The 14,192-nt window shown below is 34.4% G+C and overlaps 1 protein-coding gene across 1 annotated transcript in view; it reads right to left on the bottom strand.

Annotated features, from left to right (window-relative positions):
• Nucleotides 1-14,192, bottom strand: part of LOC149804290 (protein phosphatase 1 regulatory subunit 14C-like) — an 88,864-nt gene that overhangs the window by 11,799 nt on the left and 62,873 nt on the right. Inside the window, exon 2 of the mRNA XM_089938539.1 lies at nucleotides 5,480-5,566. Within this exon, the coding sequence (XP_089794665.1) occupies nucleotides 5,480-5,566 (87 nt within the window). The remainder of the gene's footprint in view (nucleotides 1-5,479; nucleotides 5,567-14,192) is intronic.

Genomic DNA, 14,192 nt, shown 5'->3' with positions numbered 1-14,192 from the left:
GCAGCATCACTATAATGTGGTATAATCAAAGGGTCCCATGGACTACATTATAATGTGGTATAATCAAAGGGTCCCATGGACTACATTATAATGTGGTATAATCAAAGGGTCCCATGGACTACATTATAATGTGGAGTACTGCATGTATACCTCATTATCTGGCAGTCTCCCTCTTTGCCTCCCATAGACAGCATTATTATAAAGTAGTACTGTGTATCTACCTCATTATATGGCAATTTCAGTGTAAGGTGGTATATTCTTTAACTCCTAATGACAATATTATATTGTACTGTATATGTACCTCACTATAAGGCAGTATCACTATAATGCAGTATACACTTTGGTTCCCATGGACAGCATTATAATGAGTACTGAAACATGTACCTCACTATATGACAATCTCACTGTTGGTGTATTCTTTGGCTCCCATTGCCAAAATTATCAGAAAGTACTGTACATGTACCTCATTATAAGGCAGTATCATTATAAGATGGTCTACTCTTGGATTCCAAAGGACAGAATTATAATGATTACTAAAACATGTACCTCACTATATTTTAGTTTCACAATAAGAATGCAAAATTTATGGTTCCTATGGACAGTACTGTAATAAAGGGGTACTGTACTATAGGCAGCTTTGTAATGAGGGACTACTTTACAAACAACGTAGAACACTGCACTGTGTGCTTATATAGCTGGGTCTAAAGCATTTGCATCCAAGAGCAATTTATATCCTTACAGTACTGATCTTGCTTAAATGCCAGTGACAATACATGGACAAAACATGCACTTTATAAACATTAACATGTATCACCATTGTATAAACTTGAAGGGACTGACAATATGATCCCACAACCAGGCACCTATCAAGGGTACAAAATAAAGATGGCCTTAAGAACAGTAATATTACTAATGGTAAGGCCAGCAAACATGGTACCTAATTACAATGAGACATGACACTAACTGTACAAAGTGTTCATAGTCTATTGCAATGAGACATGACACTGACTGTACAAAGTGTTCATAGAGTCTATTGCAGTGAGACATGACACTGACTGTACAAAGTGTTCATAGAGTCTACTGCAACGAGACATGACACTGGCTGTACAAAGTGTCCAAAGTCTATTGCAATGTAACATGACACTGACTGTACAAAGTGTTCAGAGTCTATTGCAATGAGACATGACACTGACTGTACAAAGTGTTCATAGAGTCTACTGCAATGAGACATGACACTGACTGTACAAAGTGTTCATAGAGTCTACTGCAATGAGACATGACACTGACTGTACAAAGTGTTCACAGAGTCTACTGCAATGAGACATGACACTAACTATACAAAGTGTTCATACAGTCTATTGCAATGAGACATGACACTGTACAAAGTGTTCATAGTCTATTGCAATGAGACATGACACTAACTGTACAAAGTGTTCATAACGTCTATTGCAATGAGACATGACACTGACTGTACAAAGTGTGCATACAGTATATTGCAATGAGACATGACACTGTCTGGACAAAGTGTTCATAGAGTCTATTGCAATGAGACATGACGCTGACTGTACAAAGTGTTCACAGAGTCTATTGCAATGAGACATGACACTAACTGTACAAAGTGTTCAAAGAGTCTACTGCAAATGAAATAATATGGATAGCCAGGAAGAGAAATATAAGAAAAACGAGAAGAGGGGGTCATGCCTATAAATTTTTTTAAAAAAATTACCAGAAATCTTATTTTTCTTATTCAACCCTTGTTTTCTGTGTTTGTTTAAGGCCTCCAACCCTTGTTTTTTTGTGTCTTTTTCAGGCCTTAACCATTGTTTTCTTTGTTTCATAAAACCTTCAATCCTTGTTTTCTTCATTACATAAGCAAGGTTATGTTGAACCTTATTTGTCAAAAAATGAAATAACCCCCTTTCCTAAAATAGAAACAAGCCTTTTCAGCTATTGTTTATGTAAATAATGCTTTATGGCTACTATCAACCTGTTGTAAACCCACCCACCCCCATGTGTGGTGATGACATTCATCACTACAATTTTGATAATGTACACTGTGTTGCAATATAGTCAGGTCATATATATACGAATATATGATGTCTACTGAATTTCACCATCTCTCTCAAGAGGTTTATTTGTATGATCACGCTAATGACTTCATTTGGTATTTAATGACCTACAACAGAAGCCAGTGGTTTACCTGGCTACTTTCACTCTACACCCAGCAACTTTAACAAAATAAAAACTGTATTCCCATTAGGGGAGGTCCCCCAAACCTCCTGCACAATTTGGCAACTCAACCTCCAATTTTAAATCTGTGGAAGAACTTGTATGAACACATGGTGCAGGGGCAACAGGAGTAAAGAGCTTTGTTCCTAGATGACATTATGGTGGCTGACCAGGCCAGGCAAATATTCTGTTCCCTTTTAAGATCAGGGTAAATGGGTGGTGCTGGTCCTAAATGGCCCTTAATGGTCAAATCAAGATTAAAATTAATTTTAAATTGTACAGATCTAATATGAATACAAATTGTTTACGCTTTCAGTCTATCTAGGGGAAGTAACTAAAATAAAGGTACAATAAGCTAAGATTTATTTCCCCTAGTACTAATACTGGTCACTGCCCTGCTATAGTAAAGAGTGCACAAATTGCTAAAGTTTGGGATGTGAAGACAATAATGGACACAGAAAGCATGATAAAATCAAACCCTATGATTGACAAAATACTTATCAGTGACCAAATAAATGTTACTTGTATAAGCCTTAATTTGACTTGCCTTTATTTATTACCATGTCATTACTGATTTATCAATGCACTGAACTGTTTCTATCATAGATATCTTTAAGTGTTTTGTGGGTTGAATGCCATTTTTCAGCAAATGATGGGCTATACATGTGGAGGAAGAATTCATGACCCACATGAACCTACTGGCAAATTTTCTCACATGCCCATGTTGGCCTAGCCTGATTCAAATCCACAAAGATAGAAATGATATGTCTGTCAAGGTGAAGAGCTTAGAATATGTGGCTATGGGGGACCCCAGAAATCTATTCAGGACACTCAAAACAAGATAGTAAAGCAATCTAATAGATATTAACTTGCCTAATATTTTTCCCAAGGTATTACAATACCAGCTGAATTTTTCCACCTATACAGTGCAGTAAAAGGAGATATTCCTTGTCAAATAGGAAGGGGTAATTCAAAACTAAGGACAGCATTTTAATCAGGTTGGTCAGACAAATGTTCCGTTTATGGGGAAATCCAAGCCATCTATGATAAATACTGTATATACTGTATATGGACACAAAAAGGCAGAGAATCAGTCTGCTGTTCATGACATGCAGTAACTGAATGATTAGTCACTGTATATACTCGCTCACAAGTCAAGTAAAACCACAAACAACAAAGACCATGATCAGCCAAAGCATAATGTGCCCACTGATCAGAGTCTATGCAGTTTGTTCTACTAATTACTCCTAACAAACTGCACAGACCAAGATCACTGTATATCTTGGAGTTGGACTAATAAACAAGTACAGATGGTAAAATTTAAACATCCATAAAAGAAACTGCACAGTCCCCAAAAGATGAAAGGCTCACTCAATTACAATAATCTCCTCAAAGATAAAAACCAGAACACCAGACTAATAAATGTCCAACAAAGTAGGGGTGGGTTTATTAGAAGATAAAAATATTCTTAGTAAATATCTGCCAACATTTTGTAACAATGGGACAGGGACCCATCATCAATCACAGACTTATCATTGGACAAATAGTGTACTAAACTGTTGTTGGAAGAATGTGGTCTACATACAGGCAACATTAAGTTGCCTCAACCTTACTAACTGTATATACTCATTTATAGGTCCAACTGCAAACTACACAGACCCAGATCTGATGTCGGATAATGCAGTGGCAGATCTGGGTCTGTGCAGTTTGTAAGATGTAATCAGTATATCAACAGGCGCATTATGCTATGGCAGATCAGGATCTTTGATGCTTGCAGTCTGACTCAACGTATAAGTGAGTATATATAGTACTTAATGACAACATGAATCCATACAACTGAGTTGTTATTTACAGAGTAATGGATCCTGTGATAAAATTATTACAGCTTTGTACATAACAGTATATCCCCCCTTTTTGTGTAGCAATGAAATGGTTAAGCACACAATTTAGGTAATATGCCATTGGCAGTGAACTTACTAATTCATTGACATTTTACTGTACTTACTAATGGCATTGTACTTACTAATGCATATTGACATTGTACTTACTAATGCATATTGGCACTATATTTACTAATGCATATTAGCATCATGCTTACTAATGCATATTGGCATTGTATTTACTAATGCATATTGGCATTGTATTTACTAATGCATATTGGCATTGTACTTAATAATGCATATTGGCACTATATTTACTAATGCATATTGGCACTGTACTTACTAATGCATATTGGCATTGTATTTACTAATACATATTGACATTGTACTTAATAATGCCTACTGGCACTATACTTACTAATGCCAACTGGCATTGTACTAATGCCTACTGGCATTGTACTTACTAATGCCTACTAGCATTGTACTTACTAATGTCTACTGGCACTGTACTTACTAATGCCAACTGGCATTGTACTTACTAATGCCAACTGGCATTGTACTAATGCCTACTGGCATTGTACTTACTAATGTCTATTGGCACTGTACTTACTAATGCCAACTGGCATTGTACTTACTCCTGCCAACTGGTACTGTACTCTTACTAATGCCTGCTGGCACTGTACTTACTAATGCCTACTGGCATTGTACTTACTAATGTATATTGGCACTGTATTTACTACTACATATTGGCACAATGCTTACTAATGCATATTGGCACTGTACTTACTAATGCATATTGGCATTGTGCTCACTAATGCATACTGGCATTGTACTTACTAATATATATTGGCACTGTATTTACAATTGCATATTGGCACCATGCTTACTAATGCATACTGGCACTGATCTTACTAGTGCATAATGGCATTGTATTTACTAATGCATTTTGGCATTGTATTTACTAATGCATATTGGCACTGTATTTACTAATGCATATTGACACTGTACTTACTAATCCATATTGGCATTGTACTTACTGATGCACATTTGCACTGCATTTACTAATGCATATTGGAACCATGTTTACTAATGCATACTGGCATTGTACTTAATAATGCATATTGGCACTGTACTTATTAATGCATATTGACACTATATTTACTAATGCATATTGGCACCATACTTACTAATGCATATTGCCATTGTATTTACTAATCGCAAAGTACTTACTAATGCATACTAGCACTGCATTTACTAATGGCAAAGTACTTACTAATGCATACTGACATAGTACTTACTAATGAATACTGGCAAAGTACTTACTAATGCCTACTGGCATTGTACTGTACTTACTATGGCACAGTACTTACTAATGCATACTGTTTTCTTTCACTGTCTGAGTCAAGATTGAGAATATCTTCTAGATCTAATTTACAGTCATGATCGTCGTCATCATCCTGAAAAAGACAACAAAAATATAATTATCTGTTGATGTTTAGCTGCTGTAAAACTGATTTTGAATTAAAACCTGCAAAAACACTGAAACCAAAATTCAAACAACTGAATGGGATTAAAAACCTTAATTATGAGCCAAGCGGCATACTAAGTGACCTAAAAATAAGGAACTACTGTTTGTAAATAAAAGGTACTCCATAAATTGGCATGGTAAACTGCACTTGATTTGTTGTTGTTGTTGTAGGGTTTAACGCCATTTTTCAGCACACGATAGGCTATACATGGCGGCCAGTATTAATGGTGGAGGAAGAATCCGAGAAATCCACGGAAAGAACCACCGACCCTCGAGAAGCTACTGGCAAGCTTTCTCACATACCCACATTGGCCGAATCCGAGACTCAAACCTACGCAGACAGAGGTGAGATGGCAGTGATCCGTAACGGAGTAAACTGCACTTGAGCATACAGAATTAAATGTAGCTTATCATATGTACTCACTTAGTCATTTCAAACTGCAAACAACAAAGGTCCTGATCTGCTGTAACATAATGTGCCTGCAGATCAGGGTCTATGTTGTATGTTCTTCTGATTACTCCTAAAAAAAAAATGAACAGATCCAGACTGCTGGCACATTATGCACTGGCAGATCTAGGTCTGTGGAGTTTGTAGTTGGACTTGTCTTATAAGCAAGTTATATATAGTACATCTTAATCAAGCAGTGCAGCCCAAGTCATAATATTACACCATCATGTCACTCAACTACACTTTCCTGCACCCCACTGCAGCCCAAGTAGTGCAGTGAAGGTTTTAAATCACTGTTCATCACACTTTCAGGTATTATTTACTTTATTGTAAATATCGGTATCTGTGTAGAATTAGTCTAAACACGATGTAAACATCCGTGGAGATAAACTTTATCACTCATCAATTCCCAAAAATATTCTTAGAGTAACAATATCAGTGTTCCTATTTCTAACATCTCAGAAAATAACGGACTTGACTCTTCTACAACACAGGGCGTTCATATATGATTATCAAGTATACAACAGCAAACACTTGTGACATTTTTATCACAAAAAAAATTTCAGGCAAACACTATTACAGAGACTCAGACTCACTGGACTTGTATCGCTGGTACATAATCTACTGTGTAATATATATTTAAGAAGTATATTGTATATTTATGCAGTAGCAATTTTAGTGGTAAAGGTTATAAACTTATCATCCTGACATCGATTTCTTCCTTGATTGGCAGCTATTGTCACAATGAATTTGTTCCTTTACTAGATGTATTGGCAACTATCGCTGATTTATCTCAAATAATTTCCACTTGCATGTAAGCTTCCAGGGCAACAATAACATGATTAGGAATGGCAGGACAGAGTTACTGTCCTTGAATTCCAACAGTACTAGGAAAAACTGTTTTTACAATCAATTTGCTTCCTTTGTTGGCACAAATTTTGTACACAAGACTGACATAAGTAAATAGAGTTTCTATACAGAGGTCATAGGAAGATAACAGAAACTGTACATTTTTTTTTAAATTCATATTTCTAATTTGAAGTAAAATGCAATGAAAATATTTCAGATTCCTTATTATTTTTTAAAGAGGAAATCAAATATGGCAACATTATTTTTTTAAAAACCCACATCTTTAAATAAATTCTTCTAAAAAAAAAAAAAACAACAGAATTTTTGATCAACTTTGATGCAAAGCATTCTTGCATAAAGAGTTCTGAAGTTTATCCAAGTGATGCTTTTCCTCCATCAACTATGACTGCAGTTGCACAAAAAAGCCAAACACACAAAATAAAACAATTGTTTACAAAAGCAGCAAATTTTTCAGACATATATGAAACTTAAATATGGTAAATCTTTTTTTTATAATTTGTCTGCTTTATATTATATGTCAACAAAAGAAGTTTATTTAGAATATAGTTATTTGATTTTTTTTAAGCGGCTATTGTTTAAAGTGGAAACTGTTAAACAGTGTATGGTCTGACCAGTAGTCAAATATTGGACTTAAGTGCCACTAATTTTTTTAAATATCTAAAGAATCCAACTTTTTTAGTAAAAAAGTGAAAGCTTGAATTACACATCCACAATGTTAACAACATTAGTGTGATGATTTTCTATGTGAAAAAAATAAACTCATTTAAAAAAAAATGAAAAGTTTGGAAATTGATTTCTGATTTTCTAAATATGGATATAAATTCATATTGCAAGGTACTGAACTTCTCTGTTGCATAAAAAAAACCCACCAGTATTAGTCATTTCTAGTGGAGAATAACTGAATATTCAGTCAAATATTTTGATAAAGAAATTAAATGAGCACCATTATGGTGAGAAATGAAGCATGGGAGAAAAGAATGAAAAACGTCAATGACCTGAGAATCTTAGAAGTAGTAAGGCCTGAATTTACCTAAACCTCTATGATTTACAATGTATAGGCTTGCCTTACATTAAAAATAATTTAGTCATATACTTGTACTATCTAGCTTTTAAATCATGGCACTGCCCCACAATACCTCTTCCGAACAAAAGAGCCAAGTTCTGTGTATTTGCATATGAAAATTCTGCTGGTGCTTTTGAAAAGGAATATTTCTTGACAGTTTTTATCAATATTGTAAGGCTGCATTCGCTTTAAACAGACCTTCCCACTTTGCAAGCTCAAGTGAAAACCTGCCAGATAACAATCCACTGTATGTGGGGTGTGTACCAGTTACCATATATCACTACTGTATGTGCAAGTCCAGTCAAACAGCAAGCAAGATAAACCCTGAACTACCATCACATTATGTACTAGCAGATTAAAGTTGTTTGTTCTACTTTTTAATTCTAACAAACTGCATAGACCCATATCAGCTGGTGCATTATGTGATAAAAAAACAAACTCGAGTCTATGCAGTTTGCATTAGAACCGACTTGTACAAGTAGATATAGTGGATATGGTAGATATTTAGATAGGGAAAAGTTACAATAAAACCAAATTGTGAGGCCTGCAGTCTATCAATATGCTGTGATGAAAACAATCAAAGGTCATGATTTAATGACACATTATGTTATAGCAGAGCCATTTCTAAGTAAAACTAATTTCACTTTGACATTGTTCAAACCACTGTATATACTCACTTATAAGAGGAGACCCACTGCAAACTGCATAGACCCTGATGTGCCAGCACATAATACACTGACAGATCTGGGACTGTGCAATTTGTAAGGAGTAACCATTGCAACAAACAAACAGCACAGTTCATGTTCTGCATTCACATGATGCTATGGCAGATCAGAGTCTTTATTGTTTGCAGTTTGACTTGACTTAATATAGTACAGCAAATTATTTTGTTCTGTCTGGTTGACGTCGCTTTTTACCCATGCAGATCTTTTGTTCAACCAGACTTGGTTAAATTGCCCATTTCATGACGGCATCACATTACAGCTAGTCGGGATATCAATGCCATATAATTAAGACCTGGATGTATTGCACATATCACTGACAACGATGATGATGATGATGACGACGACGACGATGATGTAATCGACTTAAAAGGCCAAAGTTTTGAATTCAATGACCTGTTACAAAAGTCACAAAATCTGAAACCAGAGTAGAGGCAAAAAACAATGTACCTCCTTCCTTCATCAAAAATCTTCCAGAAAATGCAGTTCATGTGCACACATGAAAAAAATGGTAGGCACTTTGAGGACAATCTTTATGAAATTTTTATGGATCAATGTTTGCTAATAGGAGTTTCTGTTTCTGTTTTTCAGTGACAATGGAAACCATACCAGTTCAATCTAGTCCCATGTGGACCTTGAGTAATCATTTACATCAGGGATACAGCCTGGAGAAACTCCAGGTGTTAATGTCTGGGGCATCTGTTCACCTTCAGCTGATGCTGCTACTGCCAAGGTCAAACTTGTACCATATACAGCTGTCTGAAGACACCTTTGACACAAAAGTGATTAAAGTCTAGCACAAATTAAAAGCTTAACCCTTGAAATATTAATTCTTCATTCAGTTCCTAACTGCAATCATATTTTGGATGCATATTAAAGATGTTCATTTAAAAATAATAATCACAGAAAAGCAACAGTCAATCATGGCAAAATGTGACAGATACCATATCATATTTGATATTTGAACACCTTAATGAACAAAACGTTCTATCAACTCCTACAACACACATGTATAAGGGTGGAATGGCATGTCAGCACAACAATGGCTATATGGTGCAAATGTATAATAAAGTCCTACAAATGTAAATATAAAGAATTCTGCAAGAAATGTGTAGGAAGATAAATTCTTCCAAAATAAATGTAAACATGATGCTTTGCTGGGAAAAAAAAATCATTGTAAGAATCTGTCTTGAAAATTTCTTGCCTAATTTTCATGAACACTACCTGTCACTTATCATAATTTTTCCCAACAACGCATCAAGTTTTGAAGATACTATATGCCAATTACCAGGAAGAGCAGTCCCTGATTTTCTGATACCTCAAAAATGATCAAAAACGTTAATTTTAAACCAATTTAATCAACGCCTTAGGCAGGGTATGATATGTCTGCATGCAGATATAAATGCATAACCAAGTAGCTTGCAATGCTTCTAAGCCACTTATTGGCATGGTGTATGTATGTATGTCTGTAGGTGTGTCTATGTATGTATATGTGTGTGTGTGTGTTTGAGTTTAATGGCAATTCAGCACAATACTTGCTGTATGGTACCATTTACAAAATTCCAAATATATATATATATATATATATATATATATATATATATATATATATATATATATATATATATATATATATATATATATATATATATTTTTAAAAAAAACCTGGATATCTGGACTATATAGTACCCTCACAAAATGCCAACCTTACTCTGGAGTGTTAAGATGATATTTATGGCAGTGTGGATCAATAAGCATTGATTATTTTACATAGGTTCTGACCCCCATTTGTAAAGTGATCCTACAACATTACCAGATCCTGCCATAAATCTACTACTGAAAACCCCAAGTCCCATAAAGAAACTGCTTAGATATCTCAGGGGTCTGCAATGGTCTCAGACAATAAATGTTATCTCCTCTGGTCTGCAATGGTCTCAGACAATAAATGTTATCTCCTCTGGTAATTTCCCAGCATTTACAGCACAATAGCACAATTGCCTCCAGTAACTGAAGTGATCATCTGCATAACGTACATATTCCAATCACTGTAAATCTAAATATTTAAAAAAAATTAAAATAGTTTTTTCCTTGCTTCATTTTGCAATTTGTTCTACTTTAATTAGCTGAGCAGACTCCAACTTGACAAGCTTGTTCAGTAGGACAACACACACATATATTTATAACATAGTCAGTGAACTTTTCCTACAGTGTGTGCTGTTTCATATCTTTTATATTATAACACGTGAGCATATCACTTTATGTGATTCTGATTGGTCCAAATAAGCCCATAAAATTATTGTGCAGTAGTCTCTTAACTTACTCGCTGCAATAATAGGAAACCTTTTTTAATGCAGCCTTCTGGAATGTTTTCTTGTCAATGAACATTTTGGCTGCCATTTTTTGGTTCAATTCACAAAAGGAATAGGTGGAAAAATTGTCTCGTCTGTCTGAATATGACCAATTTACCACTGCAGGGGCTTGTTATGTGATGCAATTCTGATTCAGAATGAAATTTGTTTACATATTCTGTAGTTTGCTGTTTGAAGTCAAATACTGCAAATATCCGGTAACAAATGCATTAAGTCAATAAGTGAATTTCTGCATCGAGGAAACCTTCTTTCAAATGAATATTGCAACAGTGTAATGTTTAGTGGTGAAAGTGACAGGCTAGGTTACGTAAACATGGACCATCTGCTTCATTCTAACCGGTACGTCATCAAACAATGCGACATCACATGCATTGGACATTCTGTGTTGAAAAATGATTTTGTCCGTGTAAAATGTTCTGTTTATTTGAAAGATGCTTGCTGTTTGAGTTAAAGATTGCAAAAAAATATAATCTAGTTTTAAACGTTAATCCTAGTTCAACTTTGTTTGGGACCTCTTTTACACACAACAAATGAAAAGTATGTCTGTCAGAATAAACAAAATTATTCGTTCTTCTTTCTAGCTAAATAATTTCCACTGAAATAAAAACGATGTGATAAAAAGAGGTTCAAATGGGTAATGATTTAATATTAAATTTATGAAACTAGTTTAATGATGTCCAGCATTTGCAAGCCTTATTCAACTTGTTTTAAAAATTCAACATTAAATCATTCCCCATCTGAGACATATATATATATATATATATATATATATATATATATATATATATATATATATATATATATAGAGTGAAATCCCTCTAAAAACAAGCAATCTTGAGAGAGAGAGAGAGAGAGAGATTAAGTACGAGGGTCTGTGTAAGTGCACTCAAGTAAGAAAGCTGTTTTTATTGTTTTTCTAAATAGATGTATTTGATTAAGAATAAGCTGGAAAATATACAGTATGTTCCTTCTGAAAATTACATTATGACACATACAGTATGTTCCTTCTGAAAATTACATCATGATACATACATAAATACAGCTGTTCCACACAGAAATACCGAACTCACCACAAGAAACATCTGAGGAATAAGATACTTGTATAACTTGACTACATTAGAAATATGAATGATACTCCACAACGTTTAAACACTTCGTATAATTCATAATGTTCACAGTTTAAGTCCATTAGAAATATGAATGATACTCCACAATGTTTAAACACATTCATATAATGTATAATATTTATACACTTCGTATAATTCATAATGTTCAGTTTAAGAACCTGGCTTCAAGATGTGGGGCATTCTTTTTTTTCTTTTTCTTTCTTCTTTCTTTAGCTAATGTGGCATGTGTTAAATTAATGACTCCATTGCTTGTTCTATGGCCAAATAATGCTCATCCTTAGCAATCCGGACACTTTTTTAATATTTGTACAAGATCAAAAACTTCAGGGTAATATTTTCTGTCAGTGAGTGAATCTAGCTGTTAGAACTTAATGCTGTGTCAGTTTCCTTCAGCAAAGCATCAAAAGTATTGGGGCCACTTGCTTGGTTAATAAAGTCATGATATTTAATTAAAAAGACGGCAAACAACGTTCTTTTGATCATCTATGCACATGAAAAGCCATCAATCACAATCTAAAGCACATAAGCCTACAATGGCTTACCTAAATACATTTAGTTAATAAATTTACCTACATGCATTTAGTTATTAATTTACCTACATGCATTTAGTTAATAAGTTACCATAAAAACTGGCTCTTTTTTTATGGATTTCAGATTAGCTAATTGTGAGCCTGAATCTGACAAGTATCGTTTTAATCTCACATGCCTTGGGACATATCTGGGTCTTTGTCTCACAGATCAGCCTACTATAGTACCACCCACAATACATGGTTTTGGTTACCTGACTGACCATATTTTTGGGGGAGAAGAAAAATATTAACAAAGATAGGTAACTACAACAGAAGCTAAATTCTGGATGTGGATGGTGTTTATTTTCTAGTTACACTTTTTTTAAATTCCATCCAGACCATAAAACAAAGAAGTTTTATCAGCCTACGCGCCCACATTTTTAACATTTCTTAATTGTAACCAGAAATACACACCTTTTAAGTTTAAACTGAATTTTGGTTTTATGGGCTTTTTAAATGTAAAAAATTTATACTTTCAATGTAAGCTTGTTTCTGTATTCACAGTTGAGGGACTTAGGTTTATTGGGAAAAATGGATGATATTAAAGAAGGAAAGATCCAGAACTAAAATAAATTTGGCTTTGAGGGGATTCTGGTATACTGAGGTTTCAGTTTTGAGGAATTTTGCTGTGTAACTATATGTAAAGTGGCCCATCCCTTCATTTTTCCCTTTCTTTTAAAATATTTTCTTGTTTGGAATCCAATCAATAAATTGCGAATTATAAACTCTTTAAAAGCTCACACTGTGAAATGACTTTTAAAAATAAAAATAAAAGGAGACAGTAATATGAAGAGTTTTGTTTGGTTTTTAAGCTATAAAGTATTACATGTGGCCATATAAAAGAAGCAGATTGCTCAACAGTGGGACATGAGCTACAAGCACATATGACTGGCATTCAGCCTTTGGATGATAACAATATCCTTGTTAAAGGTCAGTTATCGAGGATATCTTCATAATGAATATTCTTCATGCTTTGTGCTTTCTGTGGAACATTATCTGCAGATAAAAATCCATTTCTTTGATAAAATTTGCTCCAGCAGAATTCCCAAAATTTACCATTAAAATTAATGAAAACGTAGTGTCCAAAAGTTGAGAATGAATTACCTCCCTTGAATAAGGCTCATTTAGCTCTGACGCGAGATATCATTCTCGTACGAACTGACCTGCTGCTAATGTTGAAGTGTATGGACTGCACAAGTATTTAAAGTAAAAATGATGGCTTCTGTGCACCACAAATTGGAAAATAAAAATAGAGAACGGCAAATTGTTTTCATTTATAAACAATTTTTACACAGAGAAAAATGCAAACTAGGGACCGGCTGATTAGACTTTGTTTAAGTGATAAGTATTAAGAAGTATCATGAAGAGTATTCTAAGTGGTCCTTAG

This window comes from Sinohyriopsis cumingii, chromosome 2, assembly GCF_028554795.1.
Source record: "Sinohyriopsis cumingii isolate HCF-2022 chromosome 2, ASM2855479v2, whole genome shotgun sequence".
Lineage (NCBI taxonomy): Eukaryota > Metazoa > Mollusca > Bivalvia > Unionida > Unionidae > Sinohyriopsis > Sinohyriopsis cumingii.
Note: the sequence above shows the minus strand (reverse complement) of the source record. Positions and strands in the feature narration are given on the sequence as shown.